At 41.6% G+C, this 20,119-nt stretch overlaps 1 protein-coding gene across 4 annotated transcripts in view; it reads left to right on the forward strand.

Annotated features, from left to right (window-relative positions):
• Positions 1-20,119, forward strand: part of LOC124788108 — a 120,540-nt gene that overhangs the window by 35,861 nt on the left and 64,560 nt on the right. For all 4 annotated transcript variants that reach the window (XM_047255229.1, XM_047255231.1, XM_047255228.1 and 1 more), the window contains exon 3: positions 1,511-1,920. In XM_047255229.1, coding sequence (XP_047111185.1) covers positions 1,511-1,920 — 410 coding nt within the window. The remainder of the gene's footprint in view (positions 1-1,510; positions 1,921-20,119) is intronic.

Genomic DNA, 20,119 nt, shown 5'->3' on the forward strand with positions numbered 1-20,119 from the left:
ATTTGCATTTAAATCATTTTCCGTGTGGCTAGCAGTGTCGTTACCATTGTGGACGGGCATAGGGTTCAAGCGTTGTCCCCGACCATGACAGCGCTTGTCCGAGGCTTCATTAGTTCTGTCCTGAACCAACTAGTCACACCAAAAGGGGGGTTAGCCCTATTAGTGGTTTGTTCTTTTTGTCGCCTTTTACGACTGGCAGAACATACCGGAGGCCTATTCTTTTCCCGGGCCTCCACGGGGTATTATTATTATTATTATTTTCATTTTCATTATTGTATTTTTAATTGTTACATAACCCTTTCTACTGTCCTAATTCTTAATTGAACTGTTCGTCTCTCTTCCCCTTAATCTGTGTTTACTTCTCACTGTGTTATCATCATCCCCAGGATGAAGTTGGTACAACATTTACCAATATACCATCTGTGACCTACTTTCTCTGATGCCTTCTGCTTCATCTTCGTGAACCCTGATCCTCACTACAGGTGGGTCTATCTAATTCTGAGCCCAGAGGAACCTGCCTTTTCTTTTTAATCTTCCCGAACATAACAGATTTCTCGGCTAATTTTCCTTCAAAACATTCTTATAAATTTTGTATGCATAGAAAAAAACAATCAATATGGCTATAAATTCTCTCAAATTCACCAATTGTAAAGAAGTAGTACAATTGTCTGCCATAGTTGGAGTCTGTAATGATGGTGAGAGAGTTCAGAATTGTTCTGCATGCTTACATCACACATTCTCCAACAGGCAGTGAAAATTCAGTAGTGTTCTGAGTGCTCTGCTGTGAATGTATGTATACGAGCATTATATGTGGTCATAGTGAGTTATTTAGTGAATTTTTATTTCTTTTTGTGAGTTTTCATTGCTGATGATGGTGCTGAACGACAAATTCTACACAAGCAAGCGAGAGGCATTATTCGCGGTATACAAGTACATTCTTTTATCAAGTGCAAAGTACATGTATGTCTCTTGGAACCAACAACAATGCTATCCCCATCCTTATTTTGGTCTGCATGAACTGCCATTGTTCCTGTATCGGACTATAGACCCAGAGTACATTATAGAACCAAGATGTGTAAGTGTTTTAAGTTCATACACCCACTTAGAGCTGTCTGATTTTATTCGTAAAGTGATATAACATGAAACAAAGATAGAACTTCAAAGCCGCCATTTTTTTAACATTATCTTATAACTTCCAGAACATTCAGTAGTGTGCAGATATAATTTCATTTTTCATCCCACTAAAAGTTACTATCTTTAAGACTTTAACGCCTCTCTCTCTCTCTCTCTCTCTCTCTCTCTCTCTCTCTCTCTCTCTCTTCTGCACTCATGCCCATGTTTCAAATTATTGGTCAGTGTTAATGAAAATGGTTTTGTTCTGATAGTGACATAAGAAGTTAATAATGAATATATGCATTTCAAGATATTATCTTTTCTTTCTATGTACTTGTTCTTGCTACTTACTTGATTTCTTTTAGTGTTAAATTTTTTATTCTCTTATAAATTCCAGGACTTCCAGAGAACCAAGAAGTTCCATAACTTCCCAAAGGCCACATAATGATGAAAACTTCAGTCTGAGTAAGATATGTGCTTCTCAAAAAACAGGGCAGTGTGTGGCAGAAGGTGAAGAACTTGAAGATGTGATCATATCAAATAACCATGATGTTCCTCCAGTTGGGCATTCTCTTACTGTTATCAGTCATAGCTGTCCTGAAGATATTGGGGTACGAAGGCAAATACTTGTATCTGATCGACAGGGGTTGCCAAACTATGTTTTACCTCCAGTTGGAAAAAAGATGCCTTCTACAAGTAAAACTGGTTTCCAGCTTTACCGGCCTAATTTTACAGGATTCCGTTTCAGTCGTCAAGACTCCGTGATACGTGAATCACCAGAATTTGTGGAACAACAAAATAGAGGAAGTAAGTAATGTGAAACTCTCTTTCACTGCTGAAAGTAGCCCTACAGGAAAAGCTTCCTACGCATTCTGAAACTAGTCTGTGTGCTCTCCCTCCACCCCTTTCCCCTTAAGAAAATGTAGAACATACACTCTGTTGGCTTTGGGCTTTGTGAAATGATAAGGATTTTCTTTTGCCTGTACAGCTATGTGGTATTTCTGTTTACCAATTGACACGAGGAGGTGAAGGTTAGTCCTAGAGCTTATACTGTTAAGAAAGGCCAAATGCTGCTGTGCCAGAGTGCACAAGAAACAACTACAGTTCAGGAATATTGGATCTATCACAAGGTTTGCGACTAAATCTTCATTTTACTTTCCACATATGGTCATGAGAAATGTAAAATGTGAATGTTAAGACTGGAATGCAAAATTCTAGAGGACTTGATCAGAGTGCAGTTAGATTAACAATGTAATCTATGGATCTACCTATGCTTCAATACCCAGTTATTTATTACTCCCAAGGGGGTAGGTCTCACCATAATATGTAGCAGATACAACATAATACAATTGTTAAAGAAGTGGAAAACTAGAAATACAAGAACACTGCCTGGATTTTCACAATCACATCCTTCTTCAATGTAAGGCTCCTGCTAGGTTCCTCCTACAGCCCCACCAGAACGGAATTCATGAGTTTTTGGAATGTATGAGGCATTACCTATAAATCTTTAAATAACAAATGTGCTTTGATAAGCAATCTTTTAACATACTTAAAATTATTTGGCTGTGCAAATGCCAAAACAACATTAAATTTAAATTCAAACACTTTCTCGCAAAGTGAACATTGATAAAACTTTATAATTCTGATCGAAGTGCATAAATGCAACAATTAATCATCTTTTTTACTTCAGATCAACTTTACTATTTTCAGAAAGTTTTTCAAATAAGGCAAATTATTTAAGAAAATGACTGCAGATTGATTTAAAAATGCACTGGCGGTGGAGTATTTCTTAAACTATAAAACTGAACTTTAAACCCTACAACTCCACACATTAGAAAGCAATCGTAGCTATTTTTACAACTGCTGAAGAAGTCTTTCCATAATAAATTAGGACACTCAGAATTAAATTCAGTAGGGTAGGATTACTGTCCAGATTTGCAATTTGGGATAATTGGGGGTGTAAGATAGAGTTTTTAGTAGCACCATGATTATTATTAAAATCAACCAAATTTCACAAATACCTGGTCCATTTACAGAGTGCCAAATATAAACAATTTAATAGAAGGCTGGTGATACTGGTGGTGTAATTTGCCAAGGCTGTTAACATTCATGGTGATACAGTCATGGCAGTACTGTTGGCCTCTCCCTGTTACAGATCTTCTTGGCATTGGAATTATATTTTTATATGGCCAATACCCATGCCATGATAATGTTATCACCAGATGCAGCATCCGAGGCCCATAAATACTGCTCTTAAACTCCTCTGGCCTCAAAACTCCAAGAATATGAGCCACAATAATCCACTACTGCTAATGAGATGTTAACCACAGCTTTGCTCAGGTCAAACTCTTACCCAGCACAAAGGACAAGTTGCCACTTGCGTGCCAACCTCACCTTTTCCACTCCGCCAGGCTACTTCTGTAGGTGCGGGGCTTCCCCACATATTTTAAATTCAACCTTACATTCCCTAGCTATGGACCAAGTCATTTATAGTACATTATGTAACAATCATTCCAGTAGTTATTTAAATCCACAAGCACAGTTTAAACATTGTCGTTCAAAAAGTTCGCATAATTGAAATATGTATACAGAGTCAAAGAATTTCAATAATAAATACAACACTCCACATAAGCAACACTACAAAATGACGTAGAACTATTGATACATATACAAAATAGGTCAAAAATAGGTGTTACAAGGTATATGGAATTTGCTTCCCCAAGTTCTGATATCCTGATGAACTGTAAAAGGTGTTGCTAATGTGGTATTCTTTTATTCAGTTTTTAATATCTGGGAATTTTCAATTTCCTGCCATTAACATTTTATAGATTTGGGCACCAGAGTATGAAACTCTGTTCTGAACCATAGATAAGGATCCACATTCCATATGGAAATTATTTTACTTATGATGTTATGCTTTTGAATTGCACAATTCACCCTAATTTCACACTTGTTATTAACCACAGACGTATACAAGATGTTTTGATTTTCAACTTCAAACAATGTTCTTACTGCATGCTTTTGTAAATAGTTTCTTTTTTGACCTTAGCTTCTTTGTCCCAGGAGCTTAGACCATAGGACAGTATTGAGGGAGAATGTGTAAAGTCCAGTAGTTCTGCCTGGAGATCAACACAATGCGGGAGCTTTCTAAGGGCAATGCAAGCATAAAACAGCTTTTTGGTTCATTATTTCCTTAGACAGAGCACTGCTGAGTTTAACACAAGCTTTAATTTCTTGGCTAGCTCAGTTGTCTCCATCATTCTGGAAACAGTTTTGTGAAACAGGTATCGCAGTGCATCCAAACTTTTTATCCAGTGAGAGATTTCCTAATTACTTGACATCTTGGACACGTAACATTGGCAAGTTTTGCGTGTCATCCCAGCTGGTGATTAAATCCATCTTAATTATCTTTAAATGGATAAGTCTTAATATTCTGGTTTTTATGCATTTCAAGATTCCATGACTCTTTAAGTTCTGTGGCTAAATTGAAATTGTCCAGAAACTCATTCACCTCATCTTCTGAAGCAAAACTATTTTAATTTTTACTTGAATAAATCAGTTTAATTGTTGGCACAATATTTTTTCACAAAATAGGAGTCCTGTTTGCTCTATGGGAATGTCAGTAATTCCAGTCAGACTAAGCAAAGCAAAATAATTACTACATGATTAAAAAATAGGAGTCTCCGTAGTCAGGGAATAGGTATTTTACTATCTATTAAAATGAAAAAATTACTAAATTGCCAATTCTCAAGAAATCAAATAGGCAGAAAACCCAAGCAGTACAGCAAGACCAAAGTAAGTTCCCTTAACATCTTAACATAGCATTGCTTGTCGGAAAAGAACACCACAGTTTAAAAAAAAATAAAAAATAAAAATAAAAAAAAAAGTTCACTGCATCTTGATGATGGCAGTTGAGCTACAGGTCTGAGGAGTGTTTCAGAAAGTTTCATCCTTGTCATGAGCCCCCTTGTGTAACATTCTTATTTCATCATATCTGCCCTGATTTGATTACTCCTCTTCTGGATTTCTATTCTTGCCTATTACTCCTGTACAGGTTTACTCAATTGTAGACGAGAAAGCAGTGACATCTTTTATGAGTGAATACCACATGCATCTGTCAGTTTTTGGTTTATTTTTCATATTAAACTTGAAGTTATACACTAGCGTGGAAAATAAATCAAAAGTTGTCAGCTGCATGTGGAATAGAGTCGTCAAAAATATCGTCGTCTGCTTTCTAATCCATCATTGAGTAAAGTTGCAAAGCAGCCTATTTTTAGTTTATTTTGACACTGTTATGCAGTTTTAACCTTACTATGAAAAATAAACTAAAATCTGAGAGTTGCGGATGCAACTGTGGAGCAGTGTTCAAAGAAAACAAAGTATTACATGATTAACGAAGATGCAAAAATGGAAAAATTAATTGTGGTTAATGAATGTGTTTTGTTTAGCCATTAATTAGTAAAGGAACTCAACAGGCAATAACAGTATAGGGATGGACAAAAATATGGAAACACCGTGAGAAATGGACACTTGAACACAAGTGCAGATGCTAGCCAAGCCTGCAGGTTGTGCTGTTTTATTTCACCATGAACAGCACCTGTGTGATGTCCTCAATACATTGCAAGTGTCAGTCATAGTCAGAACGATGTTATGTGTGGTTCTGTCAGAGGTAAGTGAATTCGAATTTGGGCTTGTTTGATGGGGTGCTTCCGTACCCAAGGTAACCGAACTGCATGGTGTTTCAAGAGGCACCATATCGAAGATTTATACCACACCCAAGAACAGAAGGAAAATATCATGTGCTAAGTCACAATGTGGACAAAAGTGTGTTAGGTGATCGTGATAGGCCATCACAGAATATGACTTAAACGAAAAATAGAGGACAACAGAAAAATCACTGGAGAACTGGATGTCACATTCGCGAACTCTTTCAGCATCAAAACAACAATGAGGGAGCACCAGAAGTAGTGAATTTCAGGGTGAGCTGGAATTCCAGACCCACTCGTCAGTTATGCAAATCCCTGTTACTGGAAAACAAGGTGCCAAAGCAATAAAACCAGGGCTGTGGGGCAATGGAAAAATGTCATTTGGACAGATGAGTTATTTCACACTGTTTCCAACTTCTGGACAAGATTATGTCACAAGAGTGCACCAGGGTGGTTAAGTGATGGTTTGGGCTTCCATATTGTGTTACTCCGTGGGTGCCGTGGTTACTCTGTGAGGCCACATCACTGCTGAGGACAACATGACAATTTTGGCTGACCATGTCCATCCCATGGTACAATGTTTGTTTCCCAGTGGTGATGTTGTGTTCCATGATAACAGGTCCCCTGTTTACGCAGCTTTCACCATCTGGAATTGGTTTTGTGAGTATGAGGATGAGTTCTTGCATCTCCCCTGGCCACCACAGTCACCAGACCACAATATTATTGAGCCTTTGTGGTTTAGTATGGGGTGAATTGTGTGTGATCACCGTCTATCTCCATCATTGGTATGTAAAGTTGCCACTATTTGAAAATCATACAGGACCTGTATTTGTCCGTTTGGAGATGACTGGAAGCTTTTAGGAGTGCAAACAATTTTCCTAACATGAATTAGGCTAGGTGAAGTGTTGTGTTTCTCGTGTTTCCATATTCATGTCCAAACGCCGGTATGTAACCATAAACTGTTTGTCACAAATCAAAGTCTTTCACATTGAAGCTCTAGCTCCAGACTTTACTTCCAAATGAAACCACACGATACAGTCATTGTCATCACTGTCCTGGCCAAAGGCAGCTTTTCATGTGGTCTGTCTTCTGCCACACTCTTCAGGTCCAGATAATTTCCACTTATTTATGTCATCTTTCATCTTGTATCTCCTCCTTCCTCTCAATTTCATCCCATGAACTCCACCTTCCAAAGTGTCTGTTAGCAGGCACTCCCATCTCCTGGTATGACCCATCCAGTTCTTATTCATTTCTCTTATAACCTACAGCAATCTTCTCCTCTCACCAACACTTTCCAACACTCTTTCATTACATACTCTTTCAATCCAGCTTATCATCTCCGTTCTCCTCCACATCCACATCTCAAGTGCTTCTAACCTTTTCTCACCGTCTTGTCTCAGTGTCCACGTTTCTGCTTCATAGAGTGCTACACTCCAGACAAAATCCTTTCCAAGTCTTCTCCTCAGACTTTTGTCTAGTTTGCCACATAATAATCTCCACTTTCTATTGAATCCCCCCCCATGAACCATGGACCTTGCCGTTGGTGGGGAGGCTTGCGTGCCTCAGCGATACAGATAGCCGTACCGTAGGTGCAACCACAACGAAGGGGTATCTGTTGAGAGGCCAGACAAACGTGTGGTTCCTGAAGAGGGGCAGCAGCCTTTTCAGTAGTTGCAAGGGCAACAGTCTGGATGATTGACTGATCTGGCCTTGTAACAATAACCAAAACGGCCTTGCTGTGCTGGTACTGCGAACGGCTGAAAGCAAGGGGAAACTACAGCCGTAATTTTTCCCGAGGGCGTGCAGCTTTACTGTATGATTACATGATGATGGCGTCCTCTTGGGTAAAATATTCCGGAGGTAAAATAGTCCCCCATTCGGATCTCCGGGCGGGGACTACTCAAGAGGATGTCGTTATTAGGAGAAAGAAAACTGGCGTTCTACGGATCGGAGCGTGGAATGTCAGATCCCTTAATCGGGCAGGTAGGTTAGAAAATTTAAAAAGGGAAATGGATAGGTTGAAGTTAGATATAGTGGGAATTAGTGAAGTTCGGTGGCAGGAGGAACAAGACTTCTGGTCAGGTGACTACAGGATTATAAACACAAAATCAAATAGGGGTAATGCAGGAGTAGGTTTAATAATGAATAGGAAAATAGGAATGCGGGTAAGCTACTACAAACAGTATAGTGAACGCATTATTGTGGCCAAGATAGATACGAAGCCCACGCCTACTACAGTAGTACAAGTTTATATGCCAACTAGCTCTGCAGATGACGAAGAAATTGAAGAAATGTATGATGAAATAAAAGAAATTATTCAGATTGTGAAGGGAGACGAAAACTTAATAGTCATGGGTGACTGGAATTCGAGTGTAGGAAATGGGAGAGAAGGAAACATAGTAGGTGAATATGGATTGGGGGACAGAAATGAAAGAGGAAGCCACCTGGTCGAATTTTGCACAGAGCACAACATAATCATAACTAACACTTGGTTTAAGAATCATGAAAGAAGGTTGTATACATGGAAGAACCCTGGAGATACTAAAAGGTATCAGATAGATTATATAATGGTAAGACAGAGATTTAGGAACCAGGTTTTAAATTGTAAGACATTTCCAGGGGCAGATGTGGACTCTGACCACAATCTATTGGCTATGACCTGTAGATTAAAACTGAAGAAACTGCAAAAAGGTGGGAATTTAAGGAGATGGGACCTGGATAAACTAAAAGAACCAGAGATTCAGGGAGAGCATAAGGGAGCAATTGACAGGAATGGGGGAAATAAATACAGTAGAAGAAGAATGGGTAGCTTTGAGGGATGAAGTAGTGAAGGCAGCAGAGGATCAAGTAGGTAAAAAGACGAGGGCTAGTAGAAATCCTTGGGTAACAGAAGAAATATTGAATTTAATTGATGAAAGGAGAAAATATAAAAATGCAGTAAGTGAAACAGGCAAAAAGGAATACAAACGTCTCAAAAATGAGATCGACAGGAAGTGTAAAATGGCTAAGCAGGGATGGCTAGAGGACAAATGTAAGGATGTAGAGGCCTATCTCATTAGGGGTAAGATAGATACCGCCTACAGGAAAATTAAAGAGACCTTTGGAGATAAGAGAACGACTTGTATGAATATCAAGAGCTCAGATGGAAACCCAGTTCCAAGCAAAGAAGGGAAAGCAGAAAGGTGGAAGGAGTATATAGAGGGTCTATACGAGGGCGATGTACTTGAGGACAATATTATGGAAATGGAAGAGGATGTAGATGAAGATGAAATGGGAGATTTGATACTGCGTGAAGAGTTTGACAGAGCACTGAAAGACCTGAGTCGAAACAAGGCCCCCGGAGTAGACAATATTCCATTGGAACTACTGACGGCCGTGGGAGAGCCAGTCCTGACAAAACTCTACCATCTGGTGAGCAAGATGTATGAAACAGGCGAAATACCCTCAGACTTCAAGAAGAATATAATAATTCCAATCCCAAAGAAAGCAGGTGTTGACAGATGTGAAAATTACCGAACTATCAGCTTAATAAGTCACAGCTGCAAAATACTAACACGTCGTCTTTACAGACGAATGGAAAAACTAGTAGAAGCCAACCTCGGGGAAGATCAGTTTGGATTCCGTAGAAACACTGGAACACGTGAGGCAATACTGACCTTACGACTTATCTTAGAAGAAAGATTAAGGAAAGGCAAACCTACGTTTCTAGCATTTGTAGACTTAGAGAAAGCTTTTGACAATGTTGACTGGAATACTCTCTTTCAAATTCTAAAGGTGGCAGGGGTAAAATACAGGGAGCGAAAGGCTATTTACAATTTGTACAGAAACCAGATAGCAGTTATAAGAGTCGAGGGACATGAAAGGGAAGCAGTGGTTGGGAAGGGAGTGAGACAGGGTTATATCCTCTCCCCGATGTTGTTCAATCTGTATATTGAGCAAGCAGTAAAGGAAACAAAAGAAAAATTCGGAGTAGGTATTAAAATTCATGGAGAAGAAATAAAAACTTTGAGGTTCGCCGATGACATTGTAATTCTGTCAGAGACAGCAAAGGACTTGGAAGAGCAGTTGAATGGAATGGACAGTGTCTTGAAAGGAGGATATAAGATGAACATCAACAAAAGCAAAACAAGGATAATGGAATGTAGTCTAATTAAGTCGGGTGATGCTGAGGGAATTAGATTAGGAAATGAGGCACTTAAAGTAGTAAATGAGTTTTGCTATTTGGGGAGCAAAATAACTGATGATGGTCGAAGTAGAGAGGATATAAAATGTAGGCTGGCAATGGCAAGGAAAGCGTTTCTGAAGAAGAGAAATTTGTTAACATCGAGTATTGATTTAAGTGTCAGGAAGTCATTTCTGAAAGTATTCGTATGGAGTGTAGCCATGTATGGAAGTGAAACATGGACGATAAATAGTTTGGACAAGAAGAGAATAGAAGCTTTCGAAATGTGGTGCTACAGAAGAATGCTGAAGATTAGATGGGTAGATCACTTAACTAATGAGGAAGTATTGAATAGGATTGGAGAGAAGAGAAGTTTGTGGCACAACTTGACCAGAAGAAGGGATCGGTTGGTAGGACATGTTCTGAGGCATGAAGGGATCACCAATTTAGTATTGGAGGGCTGCGTGGAGGGTAAAAATCGTAGAGGGAGACCAAGAGATGAATACACTAAGCAGATTCAGAAGGATGTAGGTTGCAGTAGGTACTGGGAGATGAAAAAGCTTGCACAGGATAGAGTAGCATGGAGAGCTGCATCGAACCAGTCTCAGGACTGAAGACCACAACAACAACAACATTCTATTGAATGCCTTTTTAGCTGTAGCAGTTGAGTTCTTACTTCCTGATGGAATCTCCAAGTTTTCAGTAATCATACTTCCAAGATATTTACATGCTCTTACTTGGCTAATAACAACTTGTCCTATCTTGATATATTTCAGTCTTCTTCCTATGCTGATCACCATACTCTCTGTTTTTGCAATAGTGATTCTCATCCTATATTCCACGCAAGCATCATTCAGATCTTTAAGAATTTTATTTACAGTTTGTTCACTTTCTACCACTAATACCATATCACCAGCAAATTGTATACATTCTGTTCTCTTTCTACCAGTACACACTCCTCTTTTTCCATCTAAACCTGTTGCAATAATCTCTTCTAGATATAACTTGCACAATAAAGGAGAGAGGCAACAACATTGCCTAACACACTTTCGAATGCTACTTGCTTCAGACATTTAATTTCCAATCCTTATTCTTGCTGTCTGTTGTAACTATAGATTCTGTATCAATCCTCTCTCTTTCCCATCTGCTCCTTTTCTCTTCAAAATATCAATCAGCTTTTTCCATTGTACTCTGTTGAAAGCTTTTCCCAAATCAATATCCCTCTGCGGGTCCAAGGGTTAGAATAGGCCCGAGGTATTCTTGCCTGTTGTAAGAGGCAACTAAAAGAAGTCTCTCACTTTTTAGCCAAGTTCAGGTCCCATTCTGTAGTTTGATCTGCCACTTTCAAAATTCCACAGAAGTGAGGGCCATATGGGGAAGGATTCCTTATGTGGTGCACAAGTGCCCTTAGATTCATTCTCCTGAATCTCTCGTCATGGCTTTCCATCTCCACCTGCAATTCAACTGTTTGGGCGAGGACACTTTCTGGGGTATGTCATCTTCTCCCATTGTCTCCTGTCCTCTTTCACCCCCATGACAATATTGGGTTTCTCTGCACCCACTATCCAGCACGGTAGCCAGTCCATTGTGGTGGGGCTGTCATGTACCCATTTGGTGGTAGCCCCCTGACAACACAGGGATTGCACTGCTGATTCCTGAGCTGTAAACTCCCCAAGTATGCCAAGGAGTACATGCCTGTCTTCCTGGGGCATCAAGACTCCCGGCAACGGCCATCACGCCAGTTGGCCTTTGCTATGGCTGTGTGGTGCCCGTGGGGAGAGCCCCTGATAGGAGTGGGTGGTATAAGGGTGGATGACCTGCAATGAAGCAGACTAAGTCATCTCCTGCTGGTGACCGTATGGCACCAGCAGTCTCTAAGAAAGACAAGATAGAATATAATGCCAACAAGTATGACCCTAAATTGTTTCCCTACCTCACTACACCATGGGAGGAATGTAGAGCTACAGAACGGAGAGAGCCACATTCACCTCATTTTTTAATCTGTAGCAGAACCAATGGAGACTCTTTTCTACCTTTGAAGTCTCAATTTTTCGTTGAACACCCTGAGGATAAATTTGGAGAAGTGGCAGCGCTGCCCAAGATGCGAAACAGTGCAGTCTTGATTCAGGCAGCATCCCCTGCCCAATCCCGAGCACTATTCACCTGTTACAAGCTGGGTGATATTCCTGTTTCGCATCACTCCCCATAAAAGCCTCATCATGGTCCAGGCAATTATTTTCCATCGTGACCACCTAGTGCAGTCTGACGATGAGCTCTGCGCTAATTTAGAAAGTCATGGTGTTAATTTCATCTTGCACATTTACAAGGGACCCAAAGACAACAGGGTTGCTACCGGTGCCTTCATCTTGGCCTTTGAGGGCGATTCATTGCCTGAAAAAGTCGAGGTGACGGCTTACCGCTGTGACGTGAAATCATACGTCCCTCCTCCTATGCGGTGCTTTAAATGCTGAAAGTTTGGGCACATGTCTTCCTGCTGCAGTTCTAACGCCACATGTCGAGACTGCGGAGGTCCACTGAGCCCTGATACTCCACCTCCCACTTGCATCACCTGTGGAGTGCACCACTCCCCGTGCTCACCAGACTCCCCAGTACTTCAAAAGGAACGGAAAATCATGGAGTACAAGACCCTGGACCAGTTGACTTATACAGAGGCTAAATGTAAATTCGAAAGATTAAACCCAGTTTGGTTGACGTCGACATACACTGCAGCTACGTCACCATCGCCGTTCCAGGTGCCAGTGGTTCCTCACTCTGTGCCACGAACAGTGGGCCCTCCGGGCCACCAGAATACATCCGCCCCCTTGGTGGTAGGGGGAAAATCTTCCTCCATTGCTCCAAAGCACCTACTTCATGTGCAAGCGCCCCCCCCCCCCCTCCTCCCAAACACAGAGATCACTGGTCCCCTCCCCCCTGCCAGAGAAGCAACAGCCTCCTCCGGCTCCTCTCGTGTGGAAGGGGTCCCTTGGGCCCTCTCTCCCAAGATCTCCACTAATGCCATGGCGGACACTCACCAGTGGATAAAGAAGCCAAAAGCTGCTGGACGAAGAGCTTCACGGTCTTCCTCCATACCTGAAGCTGCTTTGGAAAAATCTTTCCAGCAATCCCCTAAAGAGAAGCAAGAGCGCAAGCAAACTAAGAAAAAGTCTGCGAGGAAACAGGACCCTCTGGTGGCCCCAATACCACCACTCCCTATCAATTCCTCATCTGAGGATGCAGTGGACATCTTAGCATCCCCTGCGGACCTGGATCTCACTGATGCCTCATCCACCATAGAAATGGCTACAAATACTCAGTCGGAGGTAGCAGGTGACCCTCAGGCATAACCTGCCTCCTTGCGTGCTTTATGCCTTCCCATCCTCACAATAAAGTCATCCTCCACTGGAACTGTGTTTTTTTTCCACCACCTGGCTGAGCTACAATAACTGTTAAGCTTTACATCTGCTTTCCACATTGCCCTTAGAAGCTATAAGGAATATTACAGGAACCGTAGCAACTATAATAGAGTGCTAGGTGGAGTTTGCGTCTATGTCCAGAACTCAGTATGCAGTGAACCCGTGCCCCTACAAACCCCTCTTGAAGCTGTGGCTGTCAGGATAAGGAAGACGCTGGAAATAACTGTCTGCAACGTATATCTTCCTCCAGATGATGCAGTACCCCTGAATGCATTGGCTCCACTGATCGATCAACTCCCTAAACCTTTCCAACTTTTGGGAGATTTTAGTGCTCGTAGCGCCTTGTGGGGTGGCACAGGTCTTACTGGCCGAGGCAGAGTTGTCGAAAATGTACTGTCACAACTCGACCTGTGCCTCTTAAATACTGGGGCCGCCACACATTTCAGTGTGGCACAAGGCACATATTCGGCCATTGATCTCTCAGTTTGGAGTCCTGGCCTTCTCCTATCTATCCATTGGTGAGCACATGACGACCTGTGTGGTAGTGTCCACTTTCCCATCTTCCTGTCACTGCCCCAGCATCAGGACCACAGACGCCTAACCATATGGGCTTTAAACAAGGCACACTGGGAAGCCTTCACCTCTGCTATCACTGTTGAATCACCCCCACATATTAACATCAATGTTGTGGTTGAGCAGGTAACTATAATGATCATTTCTGCAACGGAAAATGTGAGCCCTTGTTCTTTAGGATGCCCCAGCAAAAGACAGTCCCTTGATGGTCGCCAGAAGTTGCTGAGGCAATTAAGAAGTGTCAGCGAGCTCTACAGTGGCATAAGCGGCACCCTTCCCTGGAGCACCTCATAGCCTTTAAACGGCTCTGTGCCCACATTCGCCAGCTTATCAACAGACAGAAACGGGAGTGTTGGGAGAGGTATGTGTCGACTCCACCATTGGGTGACATACATCACGTTCCCAAGTCTGGGCAAAGATCAAACGAGCTTTTGGGTATCAGACCCAAACAGGTGTTCCTGGTGTTAACATACATGGCGTGTTATCTACCGATGCAAACGCGACTGCCAGGCACTTTGCTGAGCACTATGCTCGCACCTCTGCATCGGAGAATTACCCCCCCAGCCTTTCGCACTCTCAGACGGCAGATGGAGGGAAAGGTCCTCTCGTTCACGACACACCACAGTGAAAACTATAATGCCTCATTTACAAAGTGGGAGTTCCTCGGTGCCCTTGTACATTGCCCAGACACAGCTCCTGGGCCCGATCAGTTCCACAGTCAGATGATTGTCTGACTACAAGCTATCAGCCCATCAGCCTCACCAACATTCTTTCTAAGCTACTGGAAAGTATGGTGTCTCGGCAGTTGGGTTCCTGGAATCAGATGGCCTACTGGCTCTGTGCCAGGGCAACTTCTGCTTGGGTCACTGTACCACTGATTACCTTGTGTCCCTCGAGGCTGCCATCCGAAAAGCCTTTATCAGACACCAACACCTTGTTGCCATCTCTTATGATTTACTAAATGCGTATGAGACCACCTGGCGACATCATATCCTTGCCACATTATACGAGTGGGGTCTATGAGGCCCATTCCCGATTTTTATACAGAATTTCCTGTCGCTTTGTACTTTCCATGTCCAAGTTGGTGTCTCCCATAGTTCCCCCATATACAGGAGAATGGGGTCCCGCATGGTTCTGTATTGAGTGTATCTCAATTTTTAGTGGCCATGAATGGTCTAGCAGCAGCTGTAGGGCCGTCCATCTCACCCTCTCTGTATGCAGATGACTTCTGCATTTTGCACTGCTCCACCAGTACAGGTGTTGCTGAACGTTGCCTACAGGGAGCCATCCACAAGGCGAAGTAATGGCCTCTAGCCCACGGCTTTCAGTTTTTGGCCGCAAAGTCGTGTGTTATGCACTTCTGTTGGCGTCGTACCGTCCATCCAGAACCAGAACTTTAGCTTACTGACAATCCCCTCACTGTAGTGGCGATGTATCAGTTTTTAGGACTGGTTTTTGATGTCCAGTTGACTTGGCTTCCTCACCTTCGTCAGCTTAAGTGGAAATGCTGGCAGCACTTCTATGCCCTCTGCTGCCTGAGCAACACCAACTGGGGTGCAGATCGCTCTAAACTGCTGCAACAATATAGAACCCTTGTTCAATCCCACCTTGACTATGGGAGTCTGGTTTATGGCTCGGTGGCACCCTCAGCATTGCATTTACTTGACCCAGTGCACCTCTGTGGCATTCGACTAGCGATGGGAGCTTTTAGGACGAGCCCTGTGACCAGCATCCTTGCGGAAGCTGGAGTCCCTCTATTGCAGGTCGGACGTGCACAACTGCTTGCCAGCTATGTTGCACACATTCACAGTTCTCCTGCTCATCCGAATTACCATCTCCTGGCCAAACACGCTGCACGGAAACCGCTTTTGGAGATCAGCATTCCAATAACTGACCTGCATTCGTTTTTACGTCACCAGGTATTTCGGCTTGGGAGATGGAATGGCATAGTCTTAGTATGCACAATAAACTGCATGCCATTAAGGAGACTACGAATGTGTGGCAGTCCTCCATGCGCGCCTCTTGCAGGGTCTCTGTGGTTCTTTACTGGCTCTGCATTGGCCATGCTTGGGCGACCCGTGGCTACGGCTACCTCCTGTGCTGTGAAGACCTGCCTCAGTGTCGATGTGGCGCCCGGTTGACAGTGGCCCATATTCTTGTGCACTATCCCGCTTTGACTGACCTGTGATGTAATCTTCAGTTACCAGACTCGTTGTCGCTAATTTTATCTGACAACGCCTCATTGGCTGATTTAGTTTTACATTTTATTCGTGAGGATGGGTTTTGTCATGTGATCCAAATTTTAGATGTGCTCTTTGTCCTTCTGTGTCCTCCACCCTAGTGCTTTTAGGATGGCGGTTTTAATGTGTTGCAGAGTGGCTGGCTTCTTTTTATACTCATGATCAGCCAGCCATGCTAATCTGTTTTGTTGTTTTAATCTCTTCTACCTGTTTCTTGCATTTCTGTGGTTTTCTTCCCTTTTTTCCATTTAAGTGTTTGTTGCCCTTCAGTCGTTCTTGTGGTTTTTTCTTTCTCTCCATTTTGTGCCGTCGGTGTTGCTTGTTTATTCTCACCCTTGTGGCATTGTTTTATTCGGAACAAGGGATTAATGACGTAGCAGTTTGGTCCCTTTCCCCCTTTTTTAAACCAACCAACCAAATCAATAAAAACAGCATAAATTTCTCTACCATTCTCCATATATCTTTCGCCTATGATTCTTATCAAACCAATAGCATCTTCTCTTCCTTTTCCTCCTCTAAATCCGAACTATTTGTCCCCAATCCATCTGTCCAGCTAGCCATATAGCCTTCAGCGCTCTCAGTAATTCTTTAGCTGCTTGAGAAATTAGGCCACTAGTCCTACACTCTTCACATTTTTTGGCATTTCTCTTTTTCTCAGTTGGTATCATGACCAATTGCAAGAAAGTCATCAGGCCATTCCCCTTTGTCATATATCTCGTTACAGAGATAGACAAGGCAGTGGGGGTATTGACAGTTAGAGATGTGCTTTAACTTATTCCTACCATTACACATTTGAATCAATAGTCAGCTGATCAGTGGGTGAAACAATAAATAATTTAATCCAAGAAGCTTTGCAAATAATCCCATTTGCAAGTTATTTGAACTGTGTTTTTTTTCACAATTTTAGATAACCTCTTATAAGAATCACAAAATGAAGAACATTTGTTCCATCATTTATTACTGTCTTTTTTTAAACATAGCTGCACAACAGCAACGGTTCCACGTAATAAAATTATAAACAGCCGACCAGTTGCAATGGATAAAGAAATCTTTACCTAGGTTTCAACAAATTTAAATTTGTCTTCTTCAGACGGTGGCCTAAGGACAATGAACATCATAGCTTACATTAAAAGGTATGAAACTTAAGTCAAGAATAGATTTTAACACATATTAGAGAGCTCTTGTATTACAAAAATATGAGAAGGACGCCTGGTACTTACAATTTTACATTAGTATGGACTGATGTATCATCGCCGTTTTTACAAATTTCTGCATAGATCCATTTGTCCAAATTAAAATATAGCCCTAAAAATAGGGTTTGTCATGTATATGTAAATTAGTACATGGATGTTGCAGAGCTCACAAGCGACTGAGTGTAATCGGCCAGCGTAGTTACACTGCGGCCAGGGCAGGTGGCACTCATGGCGCGAACCATGTGCCGATTGGCGTACAAAAGCAACGTGTAAATTATCAGTATTAATAGCGTCTTTAGATAAAGTAACGTTAAAGAGAAGGAAAGCGTTTAACACTCCCCTTATAACAGTATGGGAGCCTTGGTAGCATTAATGTAGTTATACATCAAAAAGGCAGGTGGCGCTTACGCTGAGAGTTACGTACAGTGGCATATACAGCCAGAATATAAAAAATTACATTACAATATTAGTGAAGCGCACACACCGTATATATGTCAGAACTTTAAAATTAACAATAATGGCTCTTAAGACAAAATTACGAACCCTGGTCCACAATCCAGTTAATACACATTCTCAGGGAGCCAACGTTTTAGAGCCAGAGAAAATCACATAAGGGCCGATGTAGTGGCAGCCATACATCGTGAGAAAACCACATTACATAAAGGGTAGTGAGCTTAAAGATTTGAAAGTGCATCATAGCTTCCTGAGAAAATAGACCACTGAGGTTACCAGCATTAATGTTATACCATAAACAGTACAGGTTTAAAGCCTTCGAAAAATTGTCTACAAGCAAGATTCAACTGGTCGTTCAGTATATTACCGTCTTTGAGCTCTAGATTTTTAAAAATTTGTAACTCTTCCCACAGATCTAGTCTACGCCCTTTGACTTGTCTGTGTAGGATAACCGTGACAAGTTTCATACCTTTTAATGTAAGCTATGATGTTCATTGTCCTTAGGCCACCTTCTGAAGAAGACAAATTTAAATTTGTTGAAACCTGGGTAAAGATTTCTTTATCCATTGCAACTGGTCGGCTGTTTATAATTTTATTTATTACTGTTGTTATATCTTTGTTCTAAGACAAGATATTCTTCACGGTGAATACAGTTATTATTGAGGGTTTTGGGGTCAGCAATAGTTATGCTACAGCACAGTTGACTAAATATCAATTGTTGCACTCTCTTACATTGTTCTGGTAAATTTGTGGCAGTATGGTGCTTCAGATAACACAATGTCATTCCTTTTTGCAATGAAGTTTCCTTGTTGTCTTATTCCTTATATAAGCCAATGAACCCCAAGTCTTTTATTCTGTTGCCAGCGAACAGTAACGATTTTATTCACTAGAATAGAGCCAGTTCAGTCTTCTTAGTGGTATACCTTTTATGTAGAGTAAATAATCTGTGCGATGATTAATCTCCTGACTCTCACACTAGTAGGAATCAATTATCTGAGATAGTTGATTGTAAGGACTTGGAAGCCCCAGAGGGCTGGTATTTGTTCTCTCGTGTATTTAACATTGTGTCACAAAGTGCTCAATACTAGAGAATTGTCTCAAAGAATAAATTCTCTTATCACTTCCATTGAAACTTTTGAAAAAATTCCTTAATGCCACATGAGTGGCTGGAAAAGAGTAATGGAAGAGTCTTAGAAAATTTCAGCAGATATCTGTAGGAATGACTAGCAGCCATTTATTTCCCACTAGAGGACTCGATTAGAAGTACATCTTTCTAAATTATACATTAGTTACTTCACCATAGTCATGACTTGTATAAGATTAGCAGCAATGCATTCTTTCTTCTGTTGTGTTTAAATACACTGATGACACAAATATTATGACCATGCCCACCACTAGACTGAATGGTAAAGAAAGCATATAAACAGAGCAGAGACAAATTGTGAATCATGTTAGCAATGATAGAGGCTGCAAATGAGGAAATCCCCTGACATAAGCAACTTTGACAAAGAGCAAATTGTTATCATCTGCCACCAGCAAAAAATCATCTCGGAAAACATCATGGTTGGTGCTTGTCATATGCTTCTGTTGTGAGCATCTGTGGAAATTGGTTGAAGCAGGCCCGGATCTGGGGGGGGGGGATGTCAAACCAGGGTATCCGACCCAGGAAGCGATTTCAGGGGTGCCAAATTCATATTCTTGGAGAGAAAAACCTTGTTTCACAGAGCGACTAGCCAGCCACTGGCCGAGCAGTTTTAGGCGCTTCAGCGGGAACCACGCTGTTGCTACGGTCGCAGGTTTGAATCCTGCCTTGGGCATGGATATGTGTTATGTCCTTAGGTTAGTTAGATGTAATTAGTTCTAAGTCTAGGTGACTAATGACCTCAGATGTTAAGTCCCATAGTGCTTAGAGCCATTTTAACCAGAGCACCTAGCATCTCGCGAACATTGGTCTATCGATTATTAATTTGATTTTGAAACTCATCCCTGTTGGTTTTTGAACACACTACACATTGATGTCTGAATGAATCATAAGTTGATTTTTGAATGTGTGCATAGTGTTCATGCTGTCTCTGCTTGGGGAATCCCCGGCGCATGCTAAAATAAAAAAATTTCCTGCAGACAAAATGGGATAGGGCTATACGAGCTGAGCCAAATAAACCCGAATGGGTGAATGCCAATCGCAGTTTGTGGTTAAGTGGGTGTGCGAATGTTCAACATTGCTATAATTATTAGTGACATCCATAGATTCACATTACGACAATGA

This window comes from Schistocerca piceifrons, chromosome 3 (genome assembly GCF_021461385.2).
Source record: "Schistocerca piceifrons isolate TAMUIC-IGC-003096 chromosome 3, iqSchPice1.1, whole genome shotgun sequence".
Taxonomy (NCBI): domain Eukaryota; kingdom Metazoa; phylum Arthropoda; class Insecta; order Orthoptera; family Acrididae; genus Schistocerca; species Schistocerca piceifrons.